This window comes from Mobula birostris, chromosome 1 (genome assembly GCF_030028105.1).
Source record: "Mobula birostris isolate sMobBir1 chromosome 1, sMobBir1.hap1, whole genome shotgun sequence".
Taxonomy (NCBI): Eukaryota; Metazoa; Chordata; class Chondrichthyes; order Myliobatiformes; family Myliobatidae; genus Mobula; species Mobula birostris.
In genome coordinates, this window is record NC_092370.1 from 221,803,487 (window position 1) to 221,827,571 (window position 24,085).

At 43.6% G+C, this 24,085-nt stretch overlaps 2 protein-coding genes across 3 annotated transcripts in view; one reads left to right on the forward strand and one right to left on the reverse strand.

Annotated features, from left to right (window-relative positions):
- Positions 1–10,449: 10,449 nt before the first annotated feature.
- Positions 10,450–23,302, reverse strand: LOC140204971 (sterile alpha motif domain-containing protein 15-like). Of its 2 annotated transcripts, none has more exons than XM_072272014.1 (3): positions 22,416–23,302; positions 21,572–21,670; positions 10,450–13,902 (listed from the first exon to the last, which is right to left on the reverse strand). In XM_072272014.1, exons 1-3 carry the CDS (start codon positions 22,680–22,682, stop codon positions 13,729–13,731), a joined length of 540 nt encoding a protein of 179 aa, XP_072128115.1. In that variant the 5' UTR covers positions 22,683–23,302; the 3' UTR covers positions 10,450–13,728. The 2 variants fall into 2 exon arrangements, with proteins under 2 accessions (XP_072128115.1, XP_072128123.1); XM_072272022.1 differs by having other exon boundaries at positions 22,409–23,297.
- tmed8 (transmembrane p24 trafficking protein 8) overlaps positions 22,849–24,085 on the forward strand; it is a 44,520-nt gene continuing 43,283 nt past the window's right edge. The window contains exon 1 of the mRNA XM_072272000.1: positions 22,849–23,130. Within this exon, the coding sequence (XP_072128101.1) occupies positions 22,935–23,130 (196 nt within the window). The 5' untranslated portion in view covers positions 22,849–22,934. The remainder of the gene's footprint in view (positions 23,131–24,085) is intronic.

Consider the following 24,085-nt stretch of genomic DNA (forward strand, 5'->3'; position numbering starts at 1 on the left):
TCTATTGAATCCATCGTTGCTGCATGCTTTCAACATGAAGGCATACAACTTTAAAGAAATTATAGAATGACCACTCTAAAGTACAACAATGTCATACTGTGCTTCTCTAACCCTCATTTTTAACCACCAGCATTGTTCCATCTCCTCCTTCAAACAGTTATCACTGTTCACCTCATTGTGCAATCTGGCCTTCTCCATAGCTGCATCATTCACCTTTGTAGGAAAAGGATGTGAGTGCTTAGGACTGCACACTTTTCCATTCTGATGAAATACTTCCCAGGTTGGGATAATATGGGTTATATACAGAGTAAAGTTCTCCCATCACGGTCCCTTCAAAGAAAAGAGATATTAGCTTTATTTGTCACATGTACATTTGAAAATATATAGTGAAATGCTTTGCTTACATCGATCAAATCAGCGAAGGTTGTGCTGGGGGAAGCCCTCATGTTCAGGCTCCAACATAGTATGCCCACGACTTACCATCCCTAACCAATACATTTTTGGGATGTGGAAGGAAACTGGAGCACCTGGAGAAAATCCACGTAGTCACAGGGAGAACATACAAACTCCTTACAGATAGCAGCAGGAATCAAAACCCGATCTTTGAGCTGGTACTATAAAGTGTTGCAGTAACCACTATGCTACTCTACTGCCCCAACGTTTCTAAAGCAGAAACTGCACAGGTGAGATTCAGGGAAGGCCACTCACATAGTTCTTTTACTATTCAAACCTATCATGACTTTGAAAACCTCTGTAAAATCATCCCTTAACTTGCTCTACTCTAAGGAGCACTCCTCTGGCTTCTGTAGTCTCTTCATAGAACCAAAGACTCATCCCTAGAACCATCCAAGAGAATGTCCTCTGTCGTCCCTCTCAGCCCCATTAGTTGGTCAGTTAATTCAAAGTTGAAAATAAATTTATTATCAAAGTACATATATCTCATTATGTATAACGCTGACATTCGTTTTAGACTATAAGACATAGGAGCAGAATTAGGCCATTTGGCCCATCGAGTGTTCTCCACCATTCAATCATGGCGGATCCTTTTTTTTTCTATCTCCTCCTCAACCCCAGTTCCCGGCCTTTCCCCCGTAACCTTTGATGCCATGTCCAATCAAGAACCAATCAGTCTCTGCCTTAAATACACCCAATGATCTGCCCTCCACAGCTGCATGTGGCAACAAAGTCCACAAATTCACCACCCTTTAGCTAAAGAAATTTCTCCACATCTCTGTTTTGAAAAGGCGCCCCTCTATCCTGAGGCTGTGCCCTCTTGTCCTAGACTCTCCCACCATGGGAAACATCCTTTCCACATCTACTCTGTCTAGGCCTTTCAACATTCAAAAGGTTTCAATGAGATCCCCCTCATCCTTCTGAATTCCAGCGTGTACAGACCCAGAGCTATCAAACTTTCCTCATATGATAACCCTTTCATTCCTGGAATCATCCTTGTGAACCTCCTCTGGACCCTCTCCAATGCCAGCATATCTTTTCTAAGATGAGGGGCCCAAAACTGTTCACAATATTCAAACTGAGGCCTCACCAGTGCCTTATAAAGTCTCAGCAATACATCCTTGCTCTTATATTTTAGACCTCTTGAAATGAATGCTAACATGGCATTTGCCTTCCTCACTACCAACTTAACCTGCAAGTTAACCTTCAGGGTGTTCTGCACAAGGACTCCAAAGTCCCTCTGCATCTCAGATTCCTGGATATTATCCCCATTTAGAAAATAGTCCACACATTTATTTCTACTACCAAAGTGCATGACAATGCATTTTCAAATATTGTATTTCATTTGCCCCTTTCTTGCCCATTCTCCAAATCTGTCCAAGTCCTTCTGCAAACAACAGGAATTCTGCAGATGCTGGAAATTCAAGCAACACACATAAAAGTTGCTGGTGAACGCAGTAGGCCAGGCAGCATCTCTAGGAAGAGGTACAGTCAACGTTTCAGGCCGAGACCCTTCGTTAGTCCTGACGAAGGGTGTCGGCCTGAAACGTCGACTGCACCTCTTCCTAGAGATGCTGCCTGGCCTGCTGCGTTCACCAGCAACTTTTATGTGTGTTCCTTCTGCATCCTACTTGTTTTCTCAACACTGCCTGCCCCTCCACCAATCTTCATATCATCTGCAAACCTGGCAACAAAGCCATCTATTCCATCATCTAAATTATTTATATACAGCATAAGAAGAGGTGGTCCCAACACCGACCCCTGTGGAACACCACTAGCCAACCAGAAAAGGATCCTTTTATTCCCACTCGCTGTCTCCTACCAATCAGCCAATGCTCTAACCATGTTAGTAACTTTCCTGTAATACCATGGGCTCTTAACTTGGTAAGCAGCTTCGTGTGGCCCTTGTCAAAGGCCTTCTGAAAGTCTGAATATACAACATCCACTACATCCCCTTTATCTATCCTACGTGTAATCTCCTCAAAGAATTCCAAGAGGTTCATCAGGTAGGATTTTCCCTGAAGGAGTTTCCATAAGGTTGTCTTGCAGGTATACACAGAAATACAATAGAATCACTAAAAGACCACACCCAATAGGACAGACAAACAACCATTGTGGGAAAGATAACAAACTGTGCAAATACAATAATAATAATAATAATAATAAATAAGCAATAAATATTGAGAACATGAGAGTCCTTGAAAGTGAGTCCTTGTTTATGGGAACGGTTCAGTGATGGGGCAAGTAAGGTTGAGTACAGTTCAAAGTAAATCTATTAACAAACTACATACAGTATATATCATCATATACAACTTGAGATTTGTTTTCTTGGGGGCATACTCAGTAAATCCAAGAAACATAATAGAATCAATGAAAGACTGTACCCAACAGGACAAACAAACAACCAATGTCTAGAAGATAACAAACTGTGCAAATACAAAATTAAAAACAAATAATAATAAATTAATAAATATCAAAAACATGGGATGAACAAGAGTTCATTGACGGGATGAGTGAAGTTATCCCCTCTGGTTCAACAGCCTGATAGTCGATGGGTAACATCTGTTCCTGAACCTGATGGAGTGGGTCCTAAGGCTCCTGCACTTTCTTCCTGATGGCAGCAGTGAGAAGAGAGCATGTCTTGGGTGGTGGGGATTGATGATGGATGTGCTTTCCTGCAACAGCGTTCCATGTAGGTGAGCTCAATGGTGGGGACAGCTTTACTCATGATGGACTGGGCCATATCCACTACTTTTGGTAGGATTTTATATTCAAGGGATTGGTTTTTCCATACCAGACTATGATGCAACCAGTCAATATACTCTCCAAACTTTGAAGTTTGTCAAAATTTTACATGTCATGCTGAATCTTAGCAAACTCCTAAGGAAGTAGAGGTGTTGCCTTGCTTTCTTCGCAATGGCACTTACGTGCTGGGCCCAGGACAGATCCCCTGAAATGATAACTCTGAGAAATTTAAAGTTGCTGACCCTCTCCACTTCAGATACCCCAAAGAGGACTGGCTTATGGACCTCCAGTTTCCTCCTCTAAGTCAATAATCATCTCCATAGTCTTGATGACATTGAGTTGTTGTGTCACCTCTCAGCCAGATTTTCAAACTCCCTCCTATATGCTGATTCATCACCACCCTTGATTCGGCCAATGACAATGGTGTCGTCAGCAAACTTAAATATGGCATTGGAGCTGTGCTTAGCCTCACAGTGTAGAGCGAATAGAGCCTTGTGCACCTGTGCTGTGCTTAGCCTCACAGTGTAGAGCGAATAGAGCCTTGTGGTGCACCTGCGCTGATGGAGGTTGTGGAGGAGATGCTTTTGCCAATCAGAACTGACTAAGGTCTGTTTGTGCAGAAAGAGAATCCAATTGCACAAAGAGGTATTGAGGCCAAGGTCTTAAAGTTTATTGATTAGTTTTCAGGGGATCATAGTATTGAATGCTAAGCTGTAATTGATTAAAAAAAACATCCTGGTGTACGCATCATTGCTGTCCAAATGTTCCAGGGTTGAGGGAAGAGCATTTGCTGTAGACCTGTTGTGCCAGTCAGCAAATTAGAGTGGATCCAAGTCACTTCTCAGGCAGGAATTAATATGTTTCATCACCAACCTCTGAAAGCACTTCATTACAGTGAATGTAAGTGCTACTGGACAATAGTCATTGAGGCATGTTACCATGTTCTTTTTAAGCACTGGTATAATTGAAGCCTACTTGTATCTGGGTATCTCAGACTGCTAAAGTGAGAGGTTAAAGATATTGGTGAACTCTCCAGCCAGTTGATCAGCATAGGTCTTTAGTACTCAGACAGGTATCCCATTTGGGCCAGATGCTTTCTATGGATTTACCCTCTTGAAGGATGCTCTCACGTTGGCTTCAGACTCTGAAATCACAGGATCATTGGGGACTGTGGAAGTGCATGAAGGTTCCTCCTTGCTTTGGTAGTCAAAACGATCATAGAGGTGTTGAGTTCATCTAGGAGCTCAACTGGCCACTGTAAATTGCCCCTTGAGTGTAGATAAGTACTGAATCTGAGGTGGTTGGGGGAGAGGGTTGAATGGATGGAATTGTAGGGATTAGTGTAAGGGTAATGTGTGGTCAGCACAGATTTTGTGAGCTGAAGGGCCTGTTTCTGTGCTGTCAGACTCCATGACAAACCTAATCAAAACCTTTAAGACACAAAAATCTGCAGATGCTGGAAATCCAAAGCAAATAGGGACTTGAAGAAGGGTCTTGGTCCAAAATGACAATTGCTTACTCTTTTCCATAGATGCCACCTGGTCTGAGTTCTTCCAGCACTGTGTGTGTTGCTAATCAAAACCTTACTAAATCGTAAAGTATGTTTGCCCAATAATGCTGGAAACAGCTTTTACAAAGAATTAAAGTAGTTTAAGTTCAGACCTCAGCCTTTACACCATAATCCTGTATAGTATTCCTCTGGTATAATTTATGTTTAGAATATCCTACTGCTTTTGAACTGTTATTAAATATGTAATGACATTCTGTTAGCAGCCTTTTCAATTTGTGCCATTGGCAAAGTTTAAGGTTTGATTTTTTAAAAGTCTCCTCCTTCTAGATATCTAGACAATTTTCCAGCCCACTGGGAGGGGATCCCTATTTCCTGCACTCTGGCTTTGGCAGTGATGCCTAGATCCTGAAAAATGAATGAAAAAGGACTGTAGCTCTGGCTGAGAGTGGTGTACTTAAAAGGGGCAGCTACTCTTATTGTTCTAATTGCATACAGCGTAAACTTTGTCTTGCTCAGCTGACGTCAAATGAAACACCTCCTCAAGAAAACGCTTTAAATGTTTCAAATGAAGGATTTCAAAAGTGATTAATATTGTTCCTATCACCCCCCCCCCCCCCGCCCCACCGCCAAAGCGACAAGCTTACCACTGATACAGTTTGTGAATACAGTACTGGAAACTGGGTGCTGATCTTTGTGCCCCCCCCCCCGCCACTATTAGCAACTTCCGAAGCTGAAAACAACCTATTCACTTCAACCTTCAGTTTCCTGCCTTTTCAGCAATTTATTGAATCTAATATATTCCCCTCCCATTCCCAGAGTCCTTATTTTAAATAACCTCATGTGATCTTTTTAAAGAGATACAAAAATTTTCCAGATGTTGGATATCTTAAGCAACACACACAGTACTGGAGGAGTTCAGCAAGTTGTGCAGAATCCAGGGAGGGAAATAAACAGATGCCGTTTTGGGCTGAGACCCTTCACCAGTCCAGATGAAGGGTCTTGGCTCAAAACATTGATTGTCCATTTCCTTCCATAGGTGCTGCCTGATCTCTGAGTTCCTCCAGCATTTTGTGTGTGACCTTTTCAAATGTATTTTGAAAACCCTGAAGCCCTACCTCTACACTGATTACTCCTATCCTCCCTTCTAACTATAGCCTCAAGATCGTAGATTTATCGAATACAAGTTCTTTTGCTCAAAACTCAGTTGATTCTGTTTGATCCTCCATTTGCTCTTTTATTAAATCCTTTTAAAAGAGGGTGGATTTTCTCCATTAATTCCACATTCCCCCACCCTCACCTCTGCAACAACCCCACCTCCATTTTTGTAACTCTTAATATCATCCCCAAATGCTCCCAATGAACTGCACCTCCAATAGCCTCTGACAACTAAGTTCAGATCCTGGCCTTCACATGTGGCTTAGTTACTAAGCTCGGCAGAAGTGTTTTTACCGACAGGAGATGGGACTCGTCAGCTGTGGTTGGCAGCTCATCTTGGAGAAGGGAAACTCTGATCTCAAACCTCCGCTACATTATGGCTATGTTATCCGCCCATGGGAAAGGATTTGGGAGTAAACCCAAGGGAAAAATCCAGAACTGGAGTCCCTAAGGCAGTCCTATGTTGAGTTCAATGCTGAATAGAAATTCCTGCAACACTGCAGGTGCCAAACTGTATTGGTCTCTGTGTTCCTTTGCATGGAGAGGGGGAGCCTGCTGCATGGGCAACATCTTGCCCTCTATATCGTACTGCCCTGGCTTGCAGATCAATTTTGACATGAATAGTTAGGATACAACATCCATGGTCAACCGCGTTCAATGGAGGGCCTTAAATACTCACTCCTGAAACTGATCATGACATTTACTGAAAATCTTTTATCTTAAATCATAAAATATTTAAGGATAATGTTTTTAACCTTGAAGATTCAACCATTGACCAACAGTTGTGAATCCCCTACAGAAGATTTTGCGTATTGTGGGAAAAGGGAAATTCTCCTCTGTAATTCCATCTTGCAGAATACTCAACCACACTGCTCCTCCCATTCAATCCTGCTGCTTTTTTTTAATTCCTTTTCTACAAACCCAAGTTCTTGGAAAATTCTTCTTCTGTTGCCTATGGCAGGATTTCCAATCTGGGGTCCATGGGTTTAATGGTGGGGGTCCAAGACATAATAAAGGTGGGAAGCCCTGCCCTATGGAATATCAAGAGCAGGACTAGAAAGACATTTACTGAAATTCTTTTATTTTAAATCATTTTGATAGTGTAACTGGTAACATCACATTGTTCAGAATCAGTCTAAATAAGCTTTGATTGTACAATGATTTAACAGTTTTGCAATATCAGTGCTGGCTGAAATTCACCAGAGTATGTAACAATGTCAATGCCATCATAGTAGTAAAGTTTTGCAGGGTTAACAGTTTGTGTTGGAGTACATTCTCGAGATTCCAGTTTACTCTCCATAACATGAAAGAAGGTGTACAACCTGATGGATCTGAGACATTCTGGTGAGTTTCCCTTTACTGTCTTATTTATCTAGGAGTTTTTCTGCTGAAATACACTTGTGCACACTGCATATATTGTTCTACCTCGGCAGCCCACCTGGCTTGCCGCTGACGTTCATCTAGGGGAGTCAGTTTTCAGCCCCGCCAATCAGGGTATTCCAGTTTGGGTGGATGCTGTGTAATGCACCCCTGTACAAACCCACAACGCAAAATATCAGACAGTACACAATATGCAATTAAATGATTACACTTTATAACTCTTACTTTAGCTATGTGGTTAGTAGAGAAACAAAATATAAAAGAAAAAGGCGCCACTTTTATTAAATAGTTCATGCACAAAATCATTGGAGCTCACGCCTCAGGTGTTCCTCCATAAACGACCTCTGCCGAAACGTCGCCAACCCCCGGACCCTCGGATTCCAGTCTCCACCGTCTGGTGGTCTACCAGCGCTTCCCCGCACACGTCCTTCCTCTTCCTTCTCAAACAAAAGCCCGCGAAAACTCCGGCTCCCAGACATACAAGAAAGAATAACATTTCTCCCATTGGTTAGCCACCCGTTATCTGTAGTTATAACTCAAACATCGCTGCTACAGAAAAACCATTACCTCAGCAGTTAACATTACAGAGAAACCATTACATTCGCCTTAACAGTTAACATTACAGAGAAACCATTACATTAGCCTCAGCAGTTAACATTACAGAGAAGCCATTACACCTTAAAGATTTAACCATTAATCCCTTTACAGAAGATTTTGCATATTGTGGGAAAAGGAAAATTGTTATCCCTCCCAATCTCATTTTCTAGCCTGTTTTGATGCCCTGACTAATCAAGAACTTATCGTCCTCTGCTTTAAATGTACTCATTGACTTGACCTTCACAGCTATCCATGGCAATGAATTCCACAGATTTACCACCCTCTGGGTAAAGAAATGCTTCATCTCTGTTCTAGATGAATGTCCCTCCATTCTGAGGCTGCTCCCTTTGGTCCTAGACTCATTCACTATATTCTCAGAGTGCATATCTAGGCCTGTCAACATTTGACAGGTTTCAATGAGATACACCCCGCCCCCATTCTTCTAAACTCCAGTGAGTACAGGCCCAGAACCATTAAACACTCCTCATGGGTTAACCCTTTCATTCCCAGAGTCATTTTTGTGATCCTTCTCTGGCCCTTCTCCAATTCCAGCACATATTTCCTTAGATAAGAGGCTGAAAACTGCTCACAAAATTCCAAGTGTGGTCTGACCAATGTCTTATAGAACCTCAGCACTACATCCTGTCTCTTATAGTCTAGTCCTCTCAAAATGAATATTAACATTGCATTTGCCTTCCTCACTCCCTGTTTAGAAAATAGGCCGTGTTATTCCTTCTACCAAAGAGCACGACCATGCACTTTCCCTACACTATATTCCAACTGCCACTTCTTTGCCCATTCTCCTAATCTGTCTCAGACATCCTGCTTTCTTGATACTAACTGGCCCTCCACCTATCTTTGTACTATTTACAAACTTGGCCAACAATTCCATCATCCAAACCGTTGGCATATGATGTGAGAAGAAGCTGTCCCAATACCGACCCATGCAGAACACCACTAGTCACTGACAGTCAACCAAAACAGGCCCCCTTTATTCCCACTTTTTGCTTCCTGCCAGTCAACCGATCTATCCATGCTAGTATCTTTCCTTTGGGACCATATTTATCTTTAGCATAGATACAGCACAGTGGCAGGCCCTTCCAGCCCAATGAGCATGTGCCACCCAATTACACTTCTGCGACCAATTGTTGTACACCTTTAGAATGTGGGAGGAAACTGGAGCACATTTCTGGAGGAAACCTACATGGGTCACGGGAAGAATGTACAAACTCCTTACAGACAGCAGTGAAATTGAACCAGGTTGTTGGCACTGTAGTGTTGTTTTGCTAACTGCTCTGCTGCTGTGCTGCCTCATTTATTGGTTAGGCTATTTGTAAGCAGAAAGGCTTGCATTTTTGGAGCTCCGTTCACTATCACAGCATGGCCCAGACAATGTATTCATAGCAAGCTCCCACAAACTGCAGCAATAACCTGGTAGAATGGAGAGGTCTTCTGGTTAGGATGCCAGGAACCGCTCCTGAACCCCTGCCTGCCATTCAGTGTTTGACAAATAGCAGGAATGGGGAGATCTTCCGGCGAGGAGTCCGGAGACCATTCTTCTCCCCGTGTCCTGCCATTGAGTCTCCCACCTCTCATTCGAGAACTTCTTCTTAGGCCTCTGAGGTGGGCTTGAAACTGGAACCTCAGATGTAAGGATAAAAGTGACCTTCACTGGGAATGGCTTTCAAAATGGGCCAGTGAAGGCAGAAGCCCTTCCCAAGCTCACAGCCTGTATGTCTGGCATTTCAAACTGTACTTCAAACACACTGCCACATTTATGCACCAAGCCTCTGTTTAAATAATTACTAAATTCACCTTCCACTGCTTGAATTATCCAGTTCAATTAATGCCACAAAAAGGGCAAAGTACCTGGTGTTATCAGACAAATCTCCATCCACATGAGACTGATGTAAATGACTGGGAGAATCTGGGGAGAGGAGAGTGAATGTGGAGAGAATAAAATGGGATTACCATGGCTAGGTTCTTATTAGGAGGTGTGGGCTGAAGGGCCTTATTCTATGCTGTGACACTCATGAGTTCTGTAAGCTATCAGATAGTCGACTAGAGATAGTTCAAATCTACGTTTCAAGGGGTTCAGAGGGGGAAATCTGGAGTGTAGGCCCTGGCAACTGAAGAATCCATGACTGATTGTGGAATGGTTAAATATGGAAAAGCCAAGAGGCTACAATTGAAAGAATGTGGATACCTCAGAGGGATATAGGCTACAAGAAGTTCAAATGTAGTGACCGAAGGATTTCAAAAAAATAATTTTTAAAAATTATAAACACAAAAGATAATGCAGATGCTGGAAATCTTGAAGCACACACATAGAAAATGCTAGAAGAGCTCAGCAAGTCAGGCAAAATGTGTGGAGTTGACCTCACTAACACCTTTACAACTGGAACATAAACTCGCTATTCTTAAACAACAGGAATTCTGCAGATGCTGGAAATTCAAGCAACACACATAAAAGTTGCTGGTGAACGCAGCAGGCCAAGCAGCATCTCTAGGAAGAGGTGCAGTCGATGTTTCAGGCCGAGACCCTTCGTCAGGAGGTCTCGGCCTGAAACGTTGACTGCACCTCTTTCTAGAGATGCTGCTTGGCCTGCTGCGTTCACCAGCAACTTTTATGTGTGTCGCTATTCTTAAACTACAGCCACTTTGCAATACAGGCAAAAAGGTCTTTTGCCTTCCTAACTGCTTGATGGAGCTGCCCGCTAATCTTTTATGATTCATGCAATAGAACACATAGATCCAAAATGCCTCTGGGCTTCACTGATTTGCAGTTTCTCTCCCCTTAGTCTGCTGCTAAAGTACATGACCTCACACATTCTCACATTGAACTACATTTACAATTTCTCTGCCCAATTACTCATTCTATATCTGATACACCATCAATAACTCCAAAAGACTGGAAGTAGAGTAAATACTGAAAGGCTTTTATTAGCAGTAAAATGTGACCTCCAGCATGCTGAGTATCTGCCCCTGGACTGAGAGGAGGAGCAATGGCGCAATCGCCTTTATTCAGGGTCTGTGGGAGGAGCCACAGGAGCAGTCAGCAGAGGAGCGTGTCCAGATGGGTAACCCAGTTACAACATATATATATATGGTTTACCATGATATCCCTTTGCAGAATCACTGTATTATGATCACAATAAGCCCTTCCACCTATTTTAATCACTTCAGCCATCTGCAGCAATGAATTCCACAAATTCACCAACCTCTGGCTAAAGAAATTCCTCCTCATCTCTTCTAAAGGGACGTCCTTCTATTCTGAGGCAATGCTCTCTGGTCCTAGACTCCCCTACTACTGGATACCTTATACTTTGTTCACTCCTCAAGGTTGTTAACATAAATTGGCTGATTAGTAAGAGGCAGTGCATGGGAATAAAAGGATCCTTTTCTGGCTGGCTGCCAGTGACCAGTGGTGTTCCACAGGGGTTGGTGTTGGGACCACTTCTTTTTATGCTGTATATAAATAATTTAGATGATAGGATAGATGGCTTTGTTGCCAAGTTTGCAGATGATACGAAGATTGGTGGAGGGGCAGGTAGTGTTAAGGAAACAGGTAGGATGAAGAAGGACTTGGACAGATTAGGCGAATGGGCAAGAAAGTGGCAAATGAAATACAATGTTGGAAAATGTATGGTCATGCACTTTGGTAGAAGTAAATGTGCAGGCTATTTTCCTAAAGGGGGGAAAATCCGGGAATCTGAGATGCAGAGAGACTTGGGAGTCCTTGTGCACAACACCCTGAAGGTTAACTTGCAGGTTGAATCAGTGGTGAGGAAGGCAAGGAGGGTGCAGAGGAGATTTACCAGGATGCTACCTGGATTAAACAGCATGTCTTATGAGGAAAGGTTGAGTGGCAATGGCTTTTCTCTTTGGAGCGAACAAGGATGAGAAGTGACTTAATAGTTAACTCTTATCATCTGATATAAGAGGCCAAAATAGAGTGGACAGCTATATAATTTTTCATAGGGCTGAAATGGCTAATATGGAGGGGCATAATTTTAAGGAGATATTGGAGGAAAGTATGGGGGGGATATTAGAGGTAGTTTTTTTACACAGAGAATGGTAGATGCTTTGCCAAGGGTGGTGGTAGGAGCAGCTACGTTAGAGACACTTAAGAGACTCTTAGGCAGATGGACGAAATAAAAATGGAAGGTTATTTACGAGGAAGGGTAAGATTGATCTTAGAAAAGGTTGTCATAACACTGTGTGCTGAAGGGCCTGTAATGTTATGTATGGAGGAAATGGTTTAGCTTGTGATGGGTGATCGACATCTGACTGTCAGAGATGAAAATAGAAATGCTGGAAACCCTCCAGAGGTCAAGCACCATCTGTAGATAAAGAAAAAGACTGAATGATAAAATTGGTAATTTTAACATATGAGGAAGGATGCAGAAGGGATGGTTAAGAGGAAGGGAATATCTGTGATAGGAGATAATTTGAATGTATCTGTATGTTTTGAATTATGAAGATATTGGATCTGGTTTATTATTTACACATATACCGAGATACAGCGAAAACATGGTGTTTGTACGCTAAACAGACAGATCATCCCATACTGAAATACCTTGAGGTAGTAAAAAGAAAACAATGCAGAATGTAGTGTTGCAGCTGTAGAGAAAGTATAATACAGGGAGACAAATAAAATGCAAGGACCGTGATGGAATAGATTAAGCATAGAGATCCATTCAAGAGTGTGATAAAAGTGGGTAGAAGGGAGTGATTTCTGCTCCCAAGCTTTTGGATCTTCTGCCCAACAGGAGAGGGTAGAAGAAAGAATAACCGGGGTGGGACTAATCCTTGCTTAGGTTGGTTGCTTTCATCAGGCAGTGGGAAGTGTAGGTGGAGTCAATGGAAGGGAGGCTGGTTTGTGTGATGGAGGATGTTGGATTGTGAGATTTGAGTTGAAATCTATGTTGGATGTTAGAGCGGGAGACATTTGCTAAGAGATTTGACTGTGGAAGTGAGAACTAATTTGAATATACCTGTGATCTTTATTCACCGACAGAGGTTTGTATTTCATAGCACCCCAATTTGCAGCTCCAGCAAACTCTAGTTAGGCCACACTTGGAGCACCGCATTCAGTTCTGGTCACCTCTTTATAGGAAGGATGTGGAAGCTTTAGACAGGATGAAGAGTATGTCTTATGAGCTAGGACTTTTCTCTTTGGAGCGAAGGAGGATAACAGGTGACTTGATAGAGATGTGCAAGTTGATAAGATGCATTGAAAGAGTGGCTAACCAGAGACTTTTCCCCAGAGTAGGAATGGCTAATACCAAAGGACATTCACTGAAGGTGAGTGGAGGGAAGTTTAAGGGAGATGTCATAGGTAAGTTATTTTATACAGAGAGTGGTTGGTGCCTGGAATACACTGCAGGGGTGGCTGATACAATAGGGGCATTTAAGGGGAATTCTAGGTAGGCACATGGATGTAAGAAAAGTGGAGGGTAATGAACTGTGTAGGAGGGAAGGGTTAGATTAATTGTGGAGTACATTAAAAGGTTGGTACAACATTGTGGGCTGAAGGGCCTGTACTGTGCTGTACAAATGTTTTACTCCACTCATGACCAGTTTTCAGGTAACCAGTGTCAAACCCTGAACATTCCTGAACTGAATGATGGATAATATAAAATAAGCATTTGGCCTGGCCCCTCAGGACACTTATGGTTTTGGACATTTATAGATGTTTGCAACTAATTTGCAAGATTGATGATGCTACTTTGAACAAAAACATTGACCTAGTTAAATGCCATCAGATACACAACATTACACATTGTGACAGAAATCTAAGAACTAGCAATGTCCCAGAGTCTGGGACATCATGTTGAGATACCAATTTCTTTGGTCAGATCCTTCTCCGAAGGATTTTGAGAAATTCAGGCATCCAGCTGTTTCAAGAATTCTTCCAATGTTAGTGCAGCAGCCTTGGGTCCTGTTGGAGCCTTGCGCTCTAGAAACAAGCCCATGGGATCTCTGTGGCGGTGCGAAATGCTGCGATTCCAGGCAGGCTCTTCAATATCAAGTAGCTTGTGAATCTCATGGGAAATCACCTGGAAATAACAACTTGTATTTATATAGACCCTAAAAGTGGCAAAACAAGAGTACTATTAAATGGAAGTTAACACCAAGCCATATATAAAAAACATCAGGGGAGGTGACCAAAAGGCCATAGAGGATCTTAAAGGAAGAGAGAAAAGTACAGAAAGCGGTAGGGAGATTTAAGGAGGGAATTCATAGATTCATAGAGTTATACAGCATGGAAACCAGACATTCTGCCCAACTAGTCCATGCTAACCAAAATGTCTGTCTAAGCTAAATGAGCCATATGTAGTGCTTATATAAGACATATGCTAGCATTTGGTCCATACCTTACATATCTATGTATCCATCCAAATGTTTTTTAAACATTGTAACTGTTCCCACCTCTACTACCTCATCTGGCAGTTCACTCGTTATAGCCAACCCCCTCAATGTCGATAAATTTGCTCCTCAGATCCGCTTTAAGTCTTTTCCTTCTCAATGCCCTATAGTTACAGACTCTCCTACGCTGAGAAAGAAGACTGTCACTGTCTATAATATTCAAGCTTCTCGTAAATCTCTATAAGGTCACCTCTCAGCCTCCTTCACTCCCGTGAATTCAGGGCCAGCATATCTAATCCCTTCTTGTAACTAAGGCCCTGCAATCCAGGTAACATCCTTGTGAGTCATTTCTGCAACTTCTCCAGCAACTATTATTTCATGGTTTGACTTGAACAACTTGATTGACATGTATTTTATAACATCTTTCATCTCTTCAGGATATCCCAAATCTTTGTCTCCAATTTAAGGATTTTCATTGAAGCTCCAATTTGGAATAGTTTTGTTGAAATCAGTTCAACTGAAAACCTTGCTAAGAAATTTGGTCATATGGCTCAGTGTTTATCTGTGCATTAACTGAAATTTGGGACATATCAAGGGGCTGGAAACACTTGCATTTTGTTTTCTGGATGTATATATGGATCCCTCTTTGCAAAAGGATGTCCAGAAATGTGGGCCATTCTCCAAAAGCCAAGCCTTCACAATGCATGGCAGATCTGCCTTAAGGTCAGTTAGAGGGGATTCCTGGAGGTGATGACACTCTCCCCCAAACTGAAGATATCCTTGGCAGATGTTGATTCACTGATATCCCCCATCCATCTCCTCCCACAACCATCTTAGCAGCTGATGGAAACTCGATCCCAATTCCCTCAATTGGTGTCATGATTCTTCCCCACTTCCCACTGACTGCAGCTCTGACCTACCCCATACACCACCATGCTGCTCTCCCCTAAAACTCCTCCTGGTGGCCTGTTTGTGTAGCCATAGTTAAGTGCAGAAAGAACAACCTTTGAGCACATATGCTAGCATTTGGTCCATGATGATGATGCATTGGGGCATTGACAGTAGAACTTTTCAGCAGTGATCTCTTATAGGAAGCATTTACCAGCCTTCATTCTACTCTTCCAGAAACCAAAGAACTCTAGTCCTTCCTGCCCTTTTAAATACCTGTGTGTGAACAAGAATGAACAAACTGCAGATGATGGAAATCCAGTATTGAGTCATCAAACCATACAGCATAGAAACAGGGTCTTCAACCCAACACATACCTGCTGACCAGGGTGCCAATCTAAGCTAGTCCCAGTTGCCTGTGTTTAGCCTATATCCCTCTAAACATTTGTTGTCCATGTACCTATCCAAATGTCTTTTCAGGGTGGTTCTTGTACCTGCCTCAATTACTTCCTCCGGCAGCTTGTTCCAGCCTCTGCAAGAAAGAGTTGTCCCTCAGGTATCTACTGAATCTTAAACCTCTCGTTCTTGATTCCACAATCCTGGGAAAAAGACCATGTGCATTCATTCACCCTATCTATACCCCTCATGATCTTATACACCTCTATAAGATCATCCCCCTGTCTCTTGTGCTCTAAGGAATTAAGTTCTTTCCTGCCCAACCTCTCCCTATAACTCAGTGCCTCAAGTCCTGGCAACAACCTTGTAAATCTTAAGTCCTCATTAAAAACAAAAGAAAATGCTGGAAACACTCAGAAGGTCAGGTAGTATCTGTGGAAAGAGAAGCAGAGTCGACCTTTCAGATCAAAGGTCGTTTATGTGCATAGACATAGATTAACAGAGGTTCCAGAGAATCAAAATTTTCCAGATGTTAGTTGGTATATATGCTTCACGACAAAGTTGGTATTCTGCTCCTTTTGTTCTGGTGCAGCTATCAAAAGTGGCAACAGTCCAGCTTCAGCAGATGCAGCAAGAAGCTCTAGTATGTTACCACAGTAACTCATTTGCTTTTCTTCCAATAAATTGCTTATACAAGCAAACGAGACAAAAGCCAAAATTTTAGATGCAATGAAATATTAACAGTTCAAATGATAAGAATTGTGTAAGCAATCTTGCATAGTCATACACTTGTACAACATAGATACAGACCTCTTGGCCCATCTTGTATGCATCAATCATCACACACCCATATAGCACTAATCCTTTCATCAACTTGACATTCCCTTCAAGTTTCCTAAATTCTACCACTTACTATGGGCAATTCCCAGTGGCCAATTAGTGTATCAATTGCACATTTTTTTGGGATGTGGGAGGAAACCAGATCACCAAGAGTAATTGTTGGCCTCATGGTCTTGGCAGCTGAAGGTATGATCACTTGTGTTGGAGAGATAAGAACTGGCAATTTATTCCTGGTACATGAACAGTCCAATTGACTGAAAATTGTACCATGCTTGACAGATAGTAATTGCAGTAAATTAGAACAATTATAAGTCAGTTAGTTTAACTTTTGTGGTTGAAAAATCATTGCTATCAACCTTCATTAAGAAGGATATAGGTTGGCAGTACAAATGTATTAAGGGAAATTAGTGCTCCAACTTAAGTTAGTTATTTTAACCCATCACCCCTAATGAGGCATAGGCTACTGGCAGTAGCTCGCCAGAGTCCTCTGCCCTGTGCCAGTCCTTCAAGCAACTGGAGAACATAGAGTATTACAGCACAGCATCATCCCCTCAGCCCACAATGAGGTACCGAACTTTTAACCTGCTTTAAAATCAATCTAACCTTTCCCTCCTACGTAGTAGGCACATGGGTGATAGAAAAATAGAGGAATATCTAATAGTCTTTTAAATGTCCCTAAATGTATCTACCTCTACCACTATCCCTGTTGACACATTCCATGCACCCACCTCTCTCTGCTTAAAAAAAAACATAACCCTGATATAACCCTATAATTTCTGCTAATCTAAAATTATGCCCCCTCATATTAGCCATTTCTGCCCTGGAAAAAAAGTCTCTGGCTATCCACTTGATCTATGCTTCTTATCATCTTGTACACCACTATCAAGTGAATCAGCTTGACTGAAATTTTTGAGGAATGAGACTACACTTGATCTCTGGATACCTGGACTTTAACATGGTATTTATAGATAGGCACATGGATGATAGAAAAATGGAGGGCTATTGGGATGGAAGCATCAGATTGACCTTAGAGTAGTTTAAAAGGTCGGCACAACATTGTGAGCTGTCAGGCCTGTACTGTGCGGTAGAGTTTTATAAAATAGGTTTCCTTTTGATCTTTTAGATGTGTATAAAATCTTGAGGGGCAAGATAAAGTGGAATGCACACAGCGTTTTTCACAATGAAAAGGAATCAAAAACAAGGTGGCATAGGTTCCCAAAAGGGGTAAGACTTAAAAGAGCAAACAACAGGAATTCTGCAGATGCTGGAAATTCGAGCAACACACATAAAAGTTGCTGGTGAACGCAGCAGGCCAGGCAGCATCTCTAGGAAGAGGTGCAGTCGACGTTTCAGGCCGAGACCCTTCGTCAGGACTAACTGAAGGAAGAGTGAGTAAGGGATTTGAAAGTTGGAGGGGGAGGGGGAGATCCAAAATGATAGGAGAAGACAGGAGGGGGAGGGATGGAGGCAAGAGCTGGACAGGTGATAGGCAAAAGGGATACGAGAGGATCATGGGACAGGAGGTCCGGGAAGAAAGACAAGGGGGGGGGACCCAGAGGATGGGCAAGAGGTATATTCAGAGGGACAGAGGGAGAAAAAGGAGAGTGAGAGAAAGAATGTGTGTATGAAAATAAGTAACAGATGGGGTACGAGGGGGAGGTGGGGCATTAGCGGAAGTTAGAGAAGTCGATGTTCATTCCATCAGGTTGGAGGCTACCCAGACGGAATATAAGGTGTTGTTCCTCCAACCTGAGTGTGGCTTCATCTTTACAGTAGAGGAGGCCGTGGATAGACATGTCAGAATGGGAATTTTAATTCCACATCCCATTCCCATTCTGACATGTCTATCCACGGCCTCCTCTACTGTAAAGATGAAGCCACACTCAGGTTGGAGGAACAACACCTTATATTCCGTCTGGGTAGCCTCCAACCTGATGGCATGAACATCGACTTCTCTAACTTCCGCTAAGGCCCCACCTCCCCCTCGTACCCCATCTGTTACTTATTTTTATACACACATTCTTTCTCTCACTCTCCTTTTTCTCCCTCTGTCCCTCTGAATATACCCCTTTCCCATCCTCTGGGTCCCCCCCCCTTGTCTTTCTTCCCAGACCTCCTGTCCCATGATCCTCTCGTATCCCTTTTGCCTATCACCTGTCCAGCTCTTGCCTCCATCCCTCCCCCTCCTGTCTTCTCCTATCATTTTGGATCTCCCCCTCCCCCTCCAACTTTCAAATCCCTTACTCACTCTTCCTTCAGTTAGTCCTGACGAAGGGTCTCGGCCTGAAACGTCGACTGCACCTCTTCCTAGAGATGCTGCCAGACTTAAAAGAGACCAGAGTGACAAATTCTTCACACACAGGGTTGTGGGTGTATTAAATGAGCTGCCAGAGGAAGTGGTTGAGACAGATACAATAACAACATCTAAGAGACATTTGGGTAGGAACAGTTCTTGCAGAGAATGGGAGGATTTTGATCATATGGGATTACTTTAATTTGGCAGCATGCACGGCACAGATGTGGGCTGAAGATTTGTTCCAGTGCTGTACATTTCTATGGTTATCAAAGCCTCACATGTCAGGCTGGTCAAAACACTCAAAGATAATGTGATTCCAGGGGAAAGTGACAAACTGGATCCAAAGTTGAATCGTTGTCTGAAAGAAAGAGTAATATTTCATAAACAACAGGAATTCTGCAGATGCTGGAAATTCAAGCAACACACATCAAAGTTGCTGGTGAATGCAGCAGGCCAGGCAGTCCTGACGAAGGGTCTCAGTCTGAAACGTCAACTGTACCTCTTCCTACAGATGCTGCCTGGCCTACTGCGTTCACCAGCAATTTTGATGAGTAATATTTCATGGGTACTTTATGACTGAAAAATGTTACTAGTGGAAATTCAGTACTCAGCACCTTGCTTTTTGTAATATAATAGAATGATCTGGGGATGCTAAAGTTTCCGTATTACAGAATATAAGCCTTGACCGTGCAGAGGAATACTGTAGACTGCAGTAACATCGATGGTCTGGGCAGCTCTGGTGAATGGAATGTAAGCCAGGGGCACGAGATAATGTGCCTGAGAAAGTACTACAAAATAGATGGGAGGATATCAAAGGGGTGGAGGAAAAGAGAGGCTTTGAGTTGTATGTCCACAGATCCTTAAAGTAGCAGGACTTGTCAGTAAACTGGTTAATGTGGGTTGCACAGTAGCGTAGCAGTTAGCATCACGAGTTACAGCACCAGAGATCACTGATGGGGTTCAACTCCCACCACTGTCTGTAAGGAGTTTGTACGTTCTCCCCGTGACCACAGGGGTTTCCTCCCACATTCCAAAGTTGTACGAGTTAGGGTTCATAAATTGTGGGCATGCTATGTTGCACCGGAACCATGGTGACACTTGTGGGCTGCCCTCAGAACAATTCTCGGACTATGTTGGTCATTGACACAAACGACACATCTCACTATAAATATCAATGCACATAAGACAAATAAAGCTAATCTTTATATTTATTTAAAAGAAAAGGTGGGTTTTCTGAGTCGTTGAACAGCAGTGCAGACTGCAGTCCGTAGGGCTCATCCTGTCCCTATGTTCCCCAGATCTCTTTTTTTTTACCGTGCCCATGGTCTGTTCTTCATCAAATTACGGTATTGCTTTGCACTGTTGTAACTATATAATTATGTGGTTTTTATCAGTTTTTTTTTAGTCTTAGTTTGTCTTGTGTTTCTGTGATATCATTCTGGAGGAACAAATTGTATCATTTCTTAATGCATGCATTACTAAATGCCAATAAAAGAGGACTGTGTGTCCTCATAATCTAATCTAATCTAATTTCTACATTCCTCCTGAGCCACATGCCAACTCAACAAATGACCTGCTCCTCAGCCTCCACCAGGAATGAAACACTCAGCCAACACAAAAACATCTATCTCACTTGCTGGGTTTCCCCTTCAGCACTGTTCATCAGGAGGTGAGAGATGTGAGAAAATGGCACTACTGAGCAGTGTAATACCTTCCCTTTCCAAGAGTTCATCTTTTTGATGGAATTAACAATCAAAATCACAACATCTTTTTTCAAGTCACCTCTCATCCTCCTTCGCTCCAAAGAGCTCAACCTCTCTTCATACGACATGCTCTCCAATCCAGACAGTATCCTGGTAAATTGCCTCTACATCTTCTCTAAAGCTTCCACATCCTTCCTATAATTAACACAATATTCCAAGTGTGGTCTAACTAAGATTTACCAAGCTGCGACATTACCTTGCATCTATTGAACTCAATCCCCTGAGTAATGAAGGCCAACACACCATATGCCTTCTTTACCATCCTATCAACTTGAACGACCACTTTGAGGGATCTGTGGACGTGGACCCCAATTTAAATTTGACCTTCCAAAGTGAATGATTTCACACTTTTCCAGGTTGAGCTCCATCTGTCCTTTCTCAGACAGCTCTGCATCTTGTCAATGTCCCGTTGCAACCTACAACCCTCCACACTGTCCACAACTCCACCAACTTCCTCATTAATACGTCCTCATTCCAAATTTCATTCTATTGATGGCATTAACAATCAAAGTCACAACATTCTTTCTGCATACCCTCAGTATGAATTGCAACAGCTCCATAGCAATAATTTCTCTGAACATAAATTGGTAATTGGTTTATTATTACCATGTTTACTGAGACATGGTGAAAAGTTTTGTTTGCTGCACTCCATACATAAAGTGATTCTGATTCTGCACTATATTTATTTCCAGTTAGATTCTGCAGGTGCTGAAAATCTTGAGCAACACATACAAAATAATGGAGGAACTCAACAAGATGGGCAGCATCTATAGAGAGGAATAAAAAGTCAGCATTTCAAGCCAAGACCCTTTGTCAGGGTTGGAAAGGAAGGGAGCAGGAGCTAGAATACAAAGGTGAGGGTGAGGGGAAGGAGTACAAGCTAGCAGGTGACAGGTGAGACCAGATGAGGTAGAAGGTGGATGGGTGGAGGAGGGGAGGCTGAATTGAGAAGCTGGTGGGGGCAGATGATAGATGGAAGAGTGCTAACATTACAGAGAAAGTTCAGGTAGTTAAAGAAGAGCCGAGGGCCGTGATGAGGAAGAATAAAAGATCAAGAATTAATTTTTATCAAATATGAGGTCTATTTCAGAATCTGTTGTATAACTCAAAGGGCAAACTTAAAATGGTTCATCAGGGAAAAATAAACTATTTAACTATTTAACTCAACTTACTGACCTTCATGTGTTCAAAATCTGTAATTCCTATACTGGGTAGAGTAGAGCAGTTGACAAAAATGAGTTTCCTGCCTGAGATTTTGTTTGAAGTGAAACAATCCTGGAAAGAAAGGACAAGTAAAAAGCATTAAACAAGTGTTAGTTTGGAAAAGGGAGGGGAGTCAAAAATTAAAGTAAAGCTTATTGTCATAAACACAAGCACATTCTGCACAAGTACAATTAAAAACTTACAGCATCACAGTCATCTCAGATTAGCTGTGTTCACAAGGAAAACATAAACTATATGTATTTTTTTATTAGAAAGAACACAGTCAGAACAAAATAAGTCAATTTTAGTATAAGTGGTCATGGTGTTGCTGTAGTGATTAAGATTGTGCCAATAGGTTCAAGAACTGAATGGTTGAAGGGAAATAGCTGTTCCTGAATCTGGTGGTGTGGGACTTCAGGCTTCTGTGTCTCCTGCCCCAAGGGAGCTGCTAGAGGATGGCATGGTTGGAACGGTGGATATGATGGAAATGGAGCTTACGCAAGCTTGGGTGCTGGACATTTCTGTGAAAATGGGTGTTCAATGAATGCTGCCACAGACTCCTCCACCCACACCCCACAGCTCCTCAATCACCACACTTCCTCACACTCCAAGCCACCTCATTCCTGTTAGGACCCCACACACACAACCTCTCACTCACTTACACCTCCCCCTCTCCACACCCTCACACCCCACACAATTCTCATAACCCCTTCATTCCCTCACTCACGCCTCACAGCCCGGTCACCCACACCTCGCCATCCACAGCCCCCTCACAACCCCACAAACCCCTCAACTCCACTCCCCACTCACCACGTACTGTGGGAAGCCGAGCTTCTCGATCCAGTGGGCCACATGCCTCTCCTGCCAGTCCTGGCTGCGCGGCACCTCCAGCGGGTGACAGCCGCAGCAACATTCCCCGCCGCAAGGGGCCCAGGCCTTTGCCATCCCGCTTCGCGCCGTCACCCTGGCAACCGTTACCAGGTGAGCACTGCTGCCGTTGATGGCCCGCGTCACCACAGCAACGGTTGCCAAGACACCGCCACATCGCCTTGTCACAGCAACATTGCTGCGTCATTTCCATCATATTATTAAAAATAAAAACGTAAATTACACCTAGTGTGGTACCCTTAGCTCTTTTTTTGTGATTCGCTTAGGTTTGTGTGATTTTCCACTCCGTAACCGCGTCTAATGTTTGGTCATTTCCGGCTCCCATCGGGACCACGAATGGGGATTCAGTTTCCAACATCGGCAATCTCCGGAATGAGCTCGGCTCCCGGTCCTGGCCGTCAGCGCTCGGCTGTTTCCGGAAACCTCCGCTTCTGCCGTGCCAGTGACGATGGCGAGCGGCCAGGCCGCTGAGCGGCAGCGCCTTGTCCCCGAGGAGCGGCGGGGTGGGTGTACGGGCACGGCGGTTGTTGGAGCCGAGAATTACTCGGAGGCGAGCAGGCTATCCAACGAGCTCGGCATGAAGATGGGGATGAGCCTGGGCCTGCCTGGGGCCGAGAAGCAGCAGCAGGAACATCAGGGGCAAGGTAGAGTAGCCGGAGACCGCGCTTCTCCTCTCCCCGGCACTCCCTGGTACTCCCGCGCTTCTCCTCGCCCGTGTCTCTCTGTCGGGCTGCCCACATCTCTCCTCGCCCGGGGCGCCTGCATCCCTTGCTCGGGCATCTGGGGCTCTCCTCCCCGGGCACCCGGCTCTCAGTACTTCCGTGCCCGGGCTCTCCCTCCTCCTTAACCTCAGCCTGGCAGTGTAGTTGAAGCTGAGATTTCCAGCGGGCACGGAACCGTCATTTAATGTACTCATTAACGGGAGAGGACTGACACAGATGCCCGGGTCAGGATGCAGTGTCTGGATCTGAAACATGGACTGTTTCACCGACTGAAGAGACATGATCCTGAGATGCTGCCCGACCCAGGAGCTGGCTTGTTTTTGACTTCCCCGATCCCAGCATCTGCAGCCCCTGATTCCAGATGCTGACCTGGTGTCGCTGGCCGTTTGCAGTCCATTCTTAAATGCTCTTGGGGTGAATTGGCGCGGCACTTCTTGATGTATTTGGACACTAGGCCCCAAGTATTTACAACCAGGGGCATGAAGAGAAGTGATCCTCTTACACCTCAGAGCTGTCTGTCACCTCGTGGGAAGTCTGCAGGGGTTGTCTTTCTGGCGGTGTGTTTAGGAATGGTCTGGGCTTGTAACTGCGGGGCATTGTCGGTCTGCTGGAAGTGAATAGGGAGTCAGTCAGGTCAACGTCTATGTGTCTAGCATGGAGGACATCTTCGAAAGACGATGCTCTCAAGAAGGCGGCGTCCGTCATTAAGGACCCCCACTGCCCAGGGCATGCCTTCTTATCATTCCCAGCATCGGGAAAGAGGCACAGGATCCTGAAGACCCACACTGAACGTTTTAAGAATCGCTTCTTCCCCTCTGCCAAACAGTCCGTGAACACTGGCTCGATATTTTTGCTCTCCTTTTGCACTACTTGTTTA

Coding starts and splice junctions, on each gene's coding strand:
- LOC140204971 (XM_072272014.1), bottom strand. CDS start 22,682: ATGATGGAAATGACGCAGCAATGTTGCTGTGACAAGGCGATGTGGCGG. Junction 21,671..22,415: donor GAGAAGCTCGGCTTCCCACA/GTACGTGGTGAG, acceptor CTTTCTTTCCAG/GATTGTTTCACTTCAAACAA. Junction 13,903..21,571: donor CAGATTTTGAACACATGAAG/GTCAGTAAGTTG, acceptor TGTTATTTCCAG/GTGATTTCCCATGAGATTCA.